Source organism: Delphinus delphis, chromosome 12 (genome assembly GCF_949987515.2).
Source record: "Delphinus delphis chromosome 12, mDelDel1.2, whole genome shotgun sequence".
NCBI lineage: Eukaryota > Metazoa > Chordata > Mammalia > Artiodactyla > Delphinidae > Delphinus > Delphinus delphis.
In genome coordinates this window covers 13,993,393-14,006,262 of record NC_082694.2, presented here as the reverse complement: position 1 = coordinate 14,006,262, position 12,870 = coordinate 13,993,393, and the positions used below count along the sequence as shown (strand labels likewise).

The 12,870-nt window shown below is 39.5% G+C and overlaps 1 protein-coding gene across 1 annotated transcript in view; it reads right to left on the bottom strand.

The window, feature by feature from the left end:
- Positions 1-126: 126 nt before the first annotated feature.
- EIF2AK3 (eukaryotic translation initiation factor 2 alpha kinase 3) overlaps positions 127-12,870 on the bottom strand; it is a 68,804-nt gene continuing 56,060 nt past the window's right edge. The window contains exons 15-17 of the mRNA XM_060027383.1: positions 9,608-9,709; positions 2,659-2,721; positions 127-1,333 (exon numbers count right to left, since the gene is read on the bottom strand). Of these exons, the coding sequence (XP_059883366.1) occupies positions 1,133-1,333; positions 2,659-2,721; positions 9,608-9,709 (366 nt within the window). The 3' untranslated portion in view covers positions 127-1,132. The remainder of the gene's footprint in view (positions 1,334-2,658; positions 2,722-9,607; positions 9,710-12,870) is intronic.

Here is a 12,870-nt window from a genome sequence, read left to right as displayed (position 1 = left end):
AGGAGTAAGCTTTCTTGAGAGTAGGGTTATGACTGTTCTTAGACCTATGATCCCATTTTATAAATTTGAAAAACTACCATTTCAGGGCTAGTTCCCCCCAAAATAACAATCAACCATAAATCATTTTTTAAAGTTTTATTAAATCATTTAGACTTGAAAGAAGTCACAATAGTTAACACACTTAAGTGCGTTCTATACACCACCAACCCAAATGGATTGAGTTCAGAATTTTTATAAATAAAAAATAAACATATTTACAGTGGAAAATAAAAACATGTTAGCAAGTTAGATGATTAAACTGTTATCTACAGTCAGTTTTGGGAAAAAACCAACCTACAGTATTATATTTAAGACACTTAAGATTTCGTTAGATTTCAGAAGTTCATAATTGAAGAAGTTAGTTGTAATATATGATTCATTTCTTACTACGGCTTTTCTCCTCCCCAAACCAGAACTTTTGACCAATTTACACAAAAAGCTTCATTTTCCCTTTACTGGAGGTAAAAGTACAAAAAGCTCTTGAACGCTCCCTAGAACCATCTAAGGAATAAAGCTATTTAATGCTACAAACGTCACTAGAAAACTAGCTCTGGACATAAACCGCTGTACAATTTGTGCCACTTGTCCTCCAAAATAATGCAGATTCCTTTTACCCACCAGGGACAAAAACGGAGTCAGCTTTTTTGGAAATCAGTTTCAAAATCACCACTGTCATCTCTAGAAAGTGTATTTCTAGAACAGTATAGTTACTACATGTAGGGACTTTCATTTTTCTGTACTACAAAAATATTTCCATTTTATAATTCTCTCTATACATTTTAGGGGTTGCTTCCACCTCCTTAGACAAAACGTGAGGGCTAGGATGCTTGGCCGGCCGATTTCAAGAGACCAACGAAGGAAAAGGACCACGTGTGATCTAGTGACAGCCCTCTCCTTGAGCAGAGCAAAAATCAAAGAGTTGGCTCAAAGGTTTGAGCTCCAAAATCCAGTTTAAATTTGATTTAGAAAAAGTAGTCCAAAATGAAATCGAGCAAAGAACAAAATTTTCAAGGTCACGATTTTGGAAAAATCAACATTCCTTCGAAGTGGGCTATTCCGTGTCACCTGTTAGGGAGGCGAGCAGAGCTTAAGGCTAATTGCTTGGCAAAGGGCTGTGGGAGCTGCTGGAGTGTCTTGACTGTTTTGTTCCTGATGAGCTCATGGAGCGAGACCTCTGTCTGAGAACTGTTTTTCCTGGAAACTCCAAGTCCTCGAATATAGCATTTTCAATAATGTTTGCAGCTTCAGGCCGTTCCGTAGGGGATGGGGAGAGCATGTCTTGCACCATTACATACTGAAAGATAAAAACTGTTTTGTAATAAAAGGGCCACTAACCAGCTGCCTAATTCAGAAGTCAGCCAGATGTTTCTATAACTATACTAAGTTTGCGAGCCAGTTTCTGACACAACTTCTCAACTCTGCTACTGAAATACAAAAGCAGCCACAGACCCTATATAAACAGGTGGGCCTGGCTGTGTTCCCATAAAACTTTATTACCAAAATAGGCAGCAGGCTGGATTTGGTCTGTGGGTCATAGTTTGCCCAATCCCTGCTCCAAATACACATGGACCATTTTGGGGTAATTGGTTGTTTTCTAACATATAATAAAAGGTCTTCAGTCACATCTTTGAAACGCAGGCATACTCTGACTTTTAAAATAAATTCATCTTACAATTGTATGTGAATGTACAATTATCTCAAAGATTTCAATTAAAAAATAACCATGCCAGTGATCAGTACCTAGCCCTTTTTACTGATTTTTTGAACCCCTTTAATATAACATGGATTCTGATGAGCCCCCCGCCCCCCCGCCCCGGGATTGAATCATCGACTTTGCAAAATACACAACAGAATAGTTTTTGTAAAATAGATTTCACTTTAGGCCGGTATATCTCTATATTGTTATAAAGTTCATTTTTAATGCAACCCTTCGTTATACTTATAATACTGAAAGATCAATTAGACTTTTTCCAACTTGATGACTAGCCACACAGTCTAATTTACCTAAACTTCATTTACTAAGAAAATTCAAGATTTATCAACACATAAATTTAAAGTGATATGTTTGTGGACATATAATGAAATAAACAAAAGCTGCAAAAAGAAACTTGAAAAATTCATTACACACAGTTTTCACCATCAAGACCAGCTGAATTTTCCCTTCCCACTTCTTCTGGACCATTTACTGTGTCACCCTGAGGGGCATAACTCCAACACACAAAATCAGTGGAAATTAGTGACTTTTTTAAAAAAAGAAGCCAGTTTTTAAGATCTCTCCCAAATTTACTAAGATAAAGAAATTAATGGCATGATCATAATGGCAACTCTACGGCTGTTAGGGTGAGCTAGGAGCTCAGCCTTATCGAAACACAAGGTTGCTACAGTTCCCAGATGGGGTGTCATGCAGCTTGGAGCACAGGGCACTGGGCCCAGGACCTGGGACCGAGTCACAGCCTTTGGTTTTAACAAGTTGTGTGTTCTTCGGATCAGGTCCCTTTCCTCTCTAGACCTTAGGCTTCCTCATCTGTAAAACGGGGAAACTGATGGGCTGACTGCTAAGGACGCTTCACGTTCTAAGTAAGATTCTAAAGAAAATAAAAGATGAGAATTAATACCAACCTCACAAGGATATTTCTGAGTAAATAGTGGTGGAAATTTGAGATCTCTTACATCAGTTAAGATCTGAAAAGAAAGAAAAGTGTTACTTATCTTTAAGTCTATTTTGATATGTGAATCTATTTAAACATAGAGAGATTTTTTAAAAATTTATTTATTTTATTTATTTTGGGCTGTGTTGGGTCTTATTTGCTGCTCACGGGCTTTCTCTAGTTGTGGCGAGCAGTACTCTTCGTTGCTGCGCGCTGTCTTTCTCTAGTTGCGGCGAGTGGGGGCTACTCTTTGTTGCGGTGCGCGGGCTGCTCACTGCAGTGGCTTCTCTTGTTGCGGAGCACGGGCTTTAGGAACGTGGGCTTCAGTAGTTGTGGCACACGGACTCAGTAGTTGTGGCTCACGGGCTCTAGAGCACAGGCTCAGTAGTTGCGGTGCACGGGCTTAGTTGCTCTGCAGCATGTGGGATCTTCCTGGACCAGGGCTCAAGCCCGGGTCCCCTGCACTGGCAGGTGGATTCTTAACCTCTGCCACCAGGGAAGCCCACATTTGTGTTCTTAAGCGGGTAACTTTTTCTACTAGTCACTAACCTCTTGTATTTGATATAAAAAGACATAGTCTTTTTTTTTTTTGCGGTACGCGGGCCTCTCACTGTTGGGGCCCCTCCCGTTGCAGAGCACAGGCTCCGGACGCGCAGGCTCAGCGGCCATGGCTCACGGGCCCAGCCGCTCTGCGGCATGTGGGATCTTCCCGGACCGGGGCACGAACCCGTGTCCCCTGCATCGGCAGGCAGACTCTCAACCACTGCGCCACCAGGGAAGCCCTCTTTTTTTTTTTTTTTTTTTTAGTGAAGAAAACCAAGTCAATTACGCTAAATTCTGAATATAAAATTAAACTAGTTATTTGAGAAATTTTCATACAAACAGGATAACAGGGCCCACCGTGTGTGATTGCTCTGAGACTTAAATGAGGTAATTCAGGCAAACTACTTAGCACAGTGCCTGATGTTCCTTTTGTAATGATGATAAAAACCAGTTTTGAGAAATGAAATAAATTAAATATGTCTTCGTATTTCTTGAGAAATAAGCTGGAGTGTACTTGAACAAAAATATGAACTGGGTTGGCATTTGTCACTTCCCACTAAAGGGAAACAGATACTTCACTAGAAGAATCTATGCTGCAGGCCCTAGAAGGGAGGGTTTCACCTGCTAATAGGTAGGTCGTACCAAACTAAGTGCAGATAAATGCTTGAGTCTGGACTCATGGAATTAATTTTTAATCACATAACATTCTTAAAGTTTTTATTTTATAACTTAGAATTTAAAAGAGACCTTGGCCATAACTCAATGGGGGAACAGAGAGTCTTTTCAACAAAAAGCATAAGCACAAAAGAAAAGAATGGTAGGCTGAACTTTAAAATTAAAATCTGCTACCCTGCGAAAGACACCATTAGGAAAATGAAATGGCAAGCCACAGACTAGAATAAACTAGTCACAATACATATACTTGGCAAAGGACTTGAAAAGACTGTCAAGGTCATTAGTTATCAGAGCAATGCAAGCTTAAACCACAGTATGACTCCATTATACCCCAATAGAATGTCTAAAAATGGAAAGACTGAAACATAAGTGTGGAGTATGTGGAGGACCTAGGTCTCTCCTACGCTGCTGGTGAGGATATGAAATGACACTTTCTTATAAAGTTAAACCACTTACCACAGACCTTATCAATCCTACCTCATAATTACCCGAGACTAAGGATACATATGTATGTCTACAAAGAGACTTGTTCACAAATGTTCACAGCAACTTTAGTCGTAAATGTTTCTCAACAGGTAACTGGACACATGAACTGTGGTATATATACCATGGAATATTAATAAAAAGGAAGGAACTACTGACTTCATAGTGAGTCAAAGAAGGCAGACACAAAAGAGGATAGACATGTATGATTCAATTTATACGAAACTTTAGAAAAGACAGAAAACAGATCAGCAGTTGCCTGGGATCCAGGTGGAGCCTGGAAAGACAGGGGACTGACTGGGAAGGAGCCAAAAGGCAACTTTCTGGGGTGATACAAACGTTCTATATTTTGAATGTAGTGGTGATTATGTGGATGTATAAATGTGTCAAAACTCATAAAAATGTACAAAGTGGGTATGTTGTATGTATGTAAATTATGTCTCATTAAAATTAATTAAAAAAAAGATCTTGGTCAAATCATTGAATAGTCTCTTTTACATTTACTAATGGAATTTCAGAGGGGTTCTGGCTAAACACGGCAGATTTTCTACTATATTTCTAGTAAGCATTTTCACTAAAACAAGTGCCAAGGAAGGTAAAATGTACTGTAAGTCTATAAGGATGACTGCAGTGGAAGAATAGATTGCATTTTTGAAAGAGAGAAAGCAGTGGAAGCACAGCAGCTTCTTTAGCAGAACAGAGGAAGGTAAACCAGGCTGCCTGTGAGGGATAAAGCCAACAAAGAGGGAACTGATTAGCTGAGCAGAACCTGCTGGGCATGGGGGTGAGGCTCAAGGATGGCAGCAGGAGAGCCGTCGAAAGGTCTGTATACGGACGGAGTGATATATCCCCAGATATATATATCCCCACATAAGGTCTGCTCTCTGGAGAAACGGAACCCAGGCATTCCAGACTTAGGGTTGACAGAACGAGGATGAGTCGGGGGTGGGCATGGAACACAGAAGGATGCAGTGAAGATCTGCATGTGGAACAGTAAGAACTCTCCACACCCCATCCCGACTCTTTCTCAGGCAGGAGAATGAGAGCTTCTTCTCTGGAGAAAATGAGGAAAGGCCTATAGATGCTGACATGTGGGAGTTCGGCGCCCCGCACCCCAAAGTACGAACTGGATCGTTACCCCTATAGTGATGTCCACTTCTAGTCACCATTTTAGAGCCCTATTCTTCTTCCATTTTTTTTTTTTTTTCTGTTCTTTTTGGCTGTGCTGCACGGCTTGCAGGAATCTTGGTTCCCGGACCAGGGATCGAACCCGGGAGCCGGGAGGGAAAGCGCCGAGTCCTAACCACTGGACCACGAGGGAATTCTCCAAGAGCCCTATTCTCAAATATGAATGGACAGCTAAGGATTACCAGCATGAGAAACACACACACACGAATCATTAAAAGACTCAGAGATGCTGGTAGGGAGGGAAGTAAGTGTGACTATAAGGGGGTAGCAAGACGGAGTTTTCTGTGTTGATGTGACAGTTCTGTATCTGGACTGCAGTGGTGGTTACACAAACCTGTACTGAAATAAAATAACATGGAACTACATACATACACTGTACCAATGTCAAGTTTGTGTTGTACTGTAATTATGTCTAATGTAACTGTCAGCAGAAAGTGGGTGGAGGGTATCTCTCTGTCTTTGCAACTTCCTGTGGATCTATAATAATTTCAAAACAGAAAGTTAAAAAAAATATACCCAGAGGAAAGAGACAATATAGGGGGAAGAAAACTTAAAATATATACATACATGTAATTGAGATTCTCAGCAATGTGAAGATACTGAATTCATGTAAACAGAGCGAAATACTATAAAAACGGTACAATCTTGGACAATAAAAATTGGATTGTCAAAATAAAGGACTTAGGAAAGTCAGAATAACAAGTTAAGGAACTCCTGCAAAAAACAGTACAGTGCTTCCTTGGTGGCGCAGTGATTAAGAATCCACCTGCCAATGCAGGGGACACGGGTTCAAGCCCTGGTCCGGGAAGATCCCACATGCCACGGAGCAACTAAGCCCGTGCGCCACAACTACTGAGCCTGCGCTCTAGAGCCCGCGAGCCACAACTACCGAGCACTGATAAAACTAAAGCCCTAAAGATTCCAGAAACGAAAATGTAACAGGTCCAAGATACCCTATATTAAAAAATCAGGCATCAGAATGGTATCTGCTTTTCAACAGCAGCGCTGGAAGCTGTACGGAAATGGGGCAATGCTCTCAAGGTTCTGAAGGAAAGTTATTTTCCATCTAGAATTGGAACCTGGCCAATTTATCAGTTACGTATGAAAATGGAAAAAAAGGTACATTTTCAGATACCTGAGGACTCTAAAAATTTCTTTCTCATACATTGTTTCTGAGGAATTTACTGCAGAATGTGCTCCAGCAAAATAAAAGTATAGTGCAAGAAAATAAAACAAAGCAAAACATGGAAGCTAGGAAACAAGGGATCCAAGCCAGGAGAGTAGGGAAGTGCATCCTTGGATGACAGCTCACAGAAGGTCTAGGGGGCAACTGGTCCAGACTGGAGAACAAAGCTTTGAGAAGAAAGACTCCAGGGGAAAACAAATTAAATCTATCTATCTATCTATCTATCTATCTATCTACCTATCTAGATAAGCTATACTGAAGCACAGAGAAAATATTGTTTGATATTTGACAGACTTTTGCACATTTGTTAAAAATTACGTCAAAGGTTCATAGAAAACTAAGCAATTGAGAAAAGGCAATTCTGAAAAAAAGGATTGTATCAGAAAAAAAAGAAAGTCAGGGTACATTATTTGGTCTAGCATAGAACAATATTTGCATGGCTTAATTTAACCAAAAAATTTTTATATAACTACATATTTTCGAAAATGTGTTTATTGAAATAAAATTCACATAAATAAAATTCACCATTTTGACCATTTTAAAGTGTATGAGTCTGTGATTTTTATTCTATTCACAATGTTGTACAACCATCACCACTCTCTAATTCCGGAACATTTTCATCACCCGAAGAAAAACCTTGTACTCATCAAGCAATCACTCTCCATCCCCTTCTACCCCCGGCTCCTGGCAACTACTAATCTACCTTGTCTCTATGCATTTGCCTATTCCGGACATTTTGCATAAATGGAATCATACAGTATGTGGTCTTTTATGTCCGCTTCTTTCACTTAGTGTGATGTTTCCAAGGTTCACCTGTGCTGTAGTATGTATCAGTATTTCATTCCTTTTTCATGGCTGAATAATATTTCACTGTATGGGTAAACCACATTTGCTTTGCCATTCATCAGCTGATTGACATTTCGGTTGTTTCTACTTTCTGGCTATTATGAAAATGCTACTATGAACATTTGTGTACAAGTTTTTGTGTGGACCTATGTTTTCATTTCTCTTGGGTATATACCTAGGAGTAGAACTGCTGGGTCATATGGTAATTCCATGTTTAACTTTTTGAGGAACTGTCAAACTGTTTTCCACAGTGGCTGCATCATTTTACATTCTTACCAGCAATGCATTGAGGGTTCTAATTTCTCCATCTCCTCGCCAACACTTCTTTTCCGTTTTTGTTTTGTTTTGTTTTATTCTAGCCATCCTAGATGGTGTGAAGTGGTATCTCACTGTGATTTTGATTGGCATTTCCCTGATGAATAATGGTGTTGTGCTTACTGGTCATTTGTAATCTTCTGCAGAGAAATGTCTGTTCAAGTCCTTTGCCCATTTTTTTAATGGGGTTGTCTTTTTGTTGTTGAACTGCAACAGTTCTGTATATATTCTGGATACTAGAACCTTATCAGATACATGATTCACAAATATTTTCTGTGGGTTGTATTTTCACTTTCTTTTTTTAAATAAATATATTTATTTTAATTATTTATTTTTGGCTGCGTTGGGTCTTCGCTGCTGAGTGCGGTCTTTCTCTAATTGTGGTGAGCGGGGGCTACTCTTTGTTCCGGTGTGCGGGCTTCTCATTGCAGTGGCTTCTCTTGTTGCGGAGCATGGGCTCTAGGCGCACAGGCTTCAGTAGTTGTGGCTCGCGGGCTCTAGAGTGCAGGCTCAGTAGTTGTGGCACATGGGCTTAGCTGCTCCGTGGCATGTGGGATCTTCCCAGACCAGGGCTCGAACCCATGTCCCCTGCATTGGCAGGCGGATTCTTTTTTTTTTTTTGGCAGGCGGTTTCTTAACCACTGCACCACCAGGGCAACCCTATTTTCACTTTCTTGATAGTGTCTTTTGATGTCCTTACAGCTACACAAATTTTTTAAAAAATACTTTGTTTTTTTAAATTTATTTTATTTATTTTTGGCCACACCGTGAGGCATGTGGGATCTCAGTTCCCTGACCAGGGATCGAAATCGAACCCGTGTCCCCTGCAGTGGAAGTACGGAGTCCTAACCACTGGACCACCAGGGAATTCCCCATAACTACTTAAATTTTGATGCCATATGATTCCTGATCCTTTAACATACATTGGGCCTGTTTTATTTTCCTTTCTGGAAGCTTTTAGTGCCTTTACCTCTGGTATTCTGAAATTTAGCCACTTTGATTTTTAAATTATTTTCTTTTTTTCCTATTTATTGTATAGAACACTTGGTAGGTCCTTTTGGTTCTATGTGAGAACTACATCCTGTTCTACCCTGGCCAGGAGTCAACAGATAAGGTCTAACACTGATAAATTAAGAAATGGTGATAAGGACATAAACTTTGGAAATACAGAAGTAAGTACAGGGACAACAGCTGGAAAAGTGGAGGGTAACCACTTATGAAGTACGGGGAAGAATGTGACAGAGGTCTACTTTTAAAAGACTTTCAGTACTGTTTTCCTTAAATGCCATCATCTTGGTTTATTTTGAGAGGGGAAAAAAAAAACCTAATCATGCTTTAGTTTGCCACCTTTTAAGTATGTGAGTGTATGGCCACTTGTCCTCTGGAAAATTCTTCTGTAACCAACCAACACCGTCACCCTCCCTCGCTTACCCTGTGCTTTGCACTTATTACAAATTTAAGCAACAACAAGGAACAGACAACTCGACTCAACAATTGTTGAAGACTGAGCTTTCTGTGGACGCAAATAGTCTACAAATCCTTTCTGCGTCACTCACGTGACCTCTTCTACGTCAACCAGTCTGCTGGTATTAGGAGTAAGTTACTCTTCTTCTAAAACCTTTCTTTTGTGAATTTAAGATTTAATATTTTCTTTTTCTACCTTTTTTGAGGGGGGAACACTTACCCTGACCCTCTCCATATGAGTGCCGAACGGGTACAGCAATTCAAATAGAATGAGGCCTAAAGAAAAGATGTCCACTTTATGAGAGTAGTTGTTGCCATGAATCTGAAATCCCAAATAAAGAAGAAATATTAGGAAAACATTCACGGAGATAGTACAACGGATAATACGGCATCAGTGAATCTAAGTGTACGTAGAAATGTTAGCAAAGAGTTAATCACCTCTCAAGCCTCTTTTCTTCAATTCACCACAGCAAGAGTAATTAAAGTACTCAGCATTACAGAAGGAAGCCCAGGTATAGCTCTGAGATATGCATCAGTAAAATAGGCCCAGCGGAAACCTGGAGCCAGGAGCCCGGAAGAGCTGCTCCCCCTTCCCCTGGGGTGAAGCTTTTCAAAGCAAGCACTATCTAAAGCGAATCTCTCATTTCTAACCATCTTAGTCCTCACCTATTTTTATGAGAAAATCTTCATTACTCCAAACCACTAATCAACCGTGGTTAGCCCTCATTACGGCACTTAATTATGGACTTCACTGCATTCTTGGTTGTATTTTTCATGTGTGTTATTTCTTATTCTTCACAACTAGATTATAAAGTCCTGGAGGGAAGGGAACTGCTTCTTTTGAATTCTCACCATCCAGCACTGGGCTAAGTACAGAGAAGGCCCTCAATACATACTTACTTGTTAAAATGAACAAATGAATTACAACCCAACTACTCTATTAAACAAAGCCTCATTCAAATTAAAAGTGACCTCCTGTGGACTCAGAAGAACCCTTTTATTTGGGAAAATGACTCTAGGCACATAACGACACTTGGCAAAGGCCAAGGAAGCCCTCCCTTTGGGGGATCACAAGGTATTTGTCAGGGATGAGGAATCCTTTACAACCTCCTCTCTAAACTACACTTGATACCTGTCTCCCTGGTTCCTTCTGAGACCCAGCCTGCCTTTCTGCTTATAGACTATCAGGTGGGAAGTTCCAGTGACTGCAACAGGCTACACCATCTTCCTCCCTTCCCTTAGCTGTTACTGGGGTCTGGGAAGCATTCAAAGAAAATATGTTCAAAACAGAGTTTACAGGGGTACAGTGAAAAGGACACCTCATACACTATCTGGAGAATATTAATTAACACAACTTCATGAAAGCAACCTGGCAATAAGTGGTTACTACCACTTAATGGTTCTATTTAAATTTCATCCACCCCAGGGTAGATGGAAATGCAGACAGAGATTTGTACACAGGGATGGTTATCACAGTGATATTCCTAACAGCAAAATGTCTAAGTCACTAAAACATCCAAAACAAATGTTTCCCTTCTTAAACTCGCTTTTAATAGGTAACACATTCACATGATTCAAAAAGAAGTATACAGTCAAGCTTCCCTCCTGTCCATCCCTTATCTGCCCAGTTCCCACCAGTCACTTCCCCTCTACCTACCGCCCCCAAAACTATTTGTTTCCTGTACATCCTTCCAGAGCTCTTTATATAAACATAAGCAAATATATAGCTATCTTTCCCCCCTTTACACACTATACACACATTTCTGCCCCTGGCTTTTTTCACTTAGGAGATTCTTTAACTCTTACCTATCTAAAAATGCCTAATTTCTTTTATATGAATAACTTTATGGCCAGAAACATGATTTGTGGGTCACAGCTATTTTTCATCCAAACTGTAAATGTTGATTTATTGTCCTCCAGGGTTGAGTGTTATAGAAAACAAGCTCTTTAAGCTGTAACGTGCTTTTTTATCGTACCTAAATACTTACACTATTTTCCCCTTATCTTGAAATTCCAGATGTCGAAGTATAGGGTTCTATTAAAAAATTTCTTTAATTAAATAAAAAAAATAAATTTACACATAAAAAAGAAAACACTTGAATAATGCAAACAACTCAAGAAGTCTAAAAGGATACTGTACAACAGTAAAATAAAGGCCAGTTCCTATGACTGGTCTCTGATACGACCTTCCAAAGATAAACTAATCCATCAGTTCTCAAAGTGTGGTCTATGGATCCCTGGGGACTCCAACACCATTTCAGGAGGTCTACAAAGTCAAGACTGTTTTCACAATAATTCTAAGACATGATCTGTCTTTTCACTGTGTTGACATTTGCACTGCTGAACCTTAGCATGAACCAAGGCAGCAGCACCAAACCATACTAGTAGTAATTATGTTCTTCAATGAAAGGAAGGAAGAAAGGGAGGGAGGGAGGGAGGCAGGAAGGAAGGGAAAAAGGCAGGGAGGAAGGAAGACAGTTTCACTTAAAATGTCCTTGCTGAAGCAGTAAAAATTATTAATTTTATTATATCTTCCCCCTTAGGTATGCATTTCTTTAATATTCTGTGTGACAAAATGGGCAGTATTCATAAAGCATTTCTGCTCCACACCGAAGTACAATGGTTGTCTCGAGAAAGCATTTGTGCAATTGTTTGAGTTACTATATGAACCAGATGCTCTTTTCATCGAGCTCCATTTTGACTTGAAAGAACAACTGGTAGACAAACTGTGGTTATTCATACTTGGATACCTGACAGATATTTTCTTAAAGATGAACAAAGTGAGAATGGAACTTCAAGGAAAACTGACAGCATTTGTTGCCAAAAATAAAAGTTGAGCTTGGAAGTGAATGTCAGAATTTTGGAAAATTTTTGTCCATCACTGGGAACCTGACAGCTTCCTAATACTTAAAGCCTTTTCTGGTGAGACTGGTGGTGATATTAACCAGAGTGATTTTTTTAATACTGTATAGTGAATTGTGACAACTTTTGGAAAAGATGCATAACTTAGGGAACCAATAGTTTCCAAATGACCAATGCACAATTTTATAAAATCATGCGTGGGTCAAAGGTCCATTCAGTGTGAAAAGTGGACCAACGGATGTTAAAGTAACAGAATACAAAATGTTCACTGCTATAGTTTTAGATTCAGGGCAAATGACTCTTCAGAAACTTTTGCTCATTGTATTTTGATATGCTGTCAAAGAAGAATCCCCACAACTACCTGAAAATGGTATTAAAATATTCCTCCTTTTCCAACTGCCTATCTATGCGAAGTCAGATTTTCTTCATATACTTCAACCAAAATAACATAGTGCAAGGGATTAAATGGAAAAGCAGATATGAAATCTCTTTTAAGTCACACAGTAAAGAGCTTTACAAAAATGTAAGTAAATGCCACTCTTCTCACTAGTTTTCTTTCGGAAAATATTTATTTTTCAGAAAATATCTTGAAGATGTGATAGATTTAATACTGTCATTTTT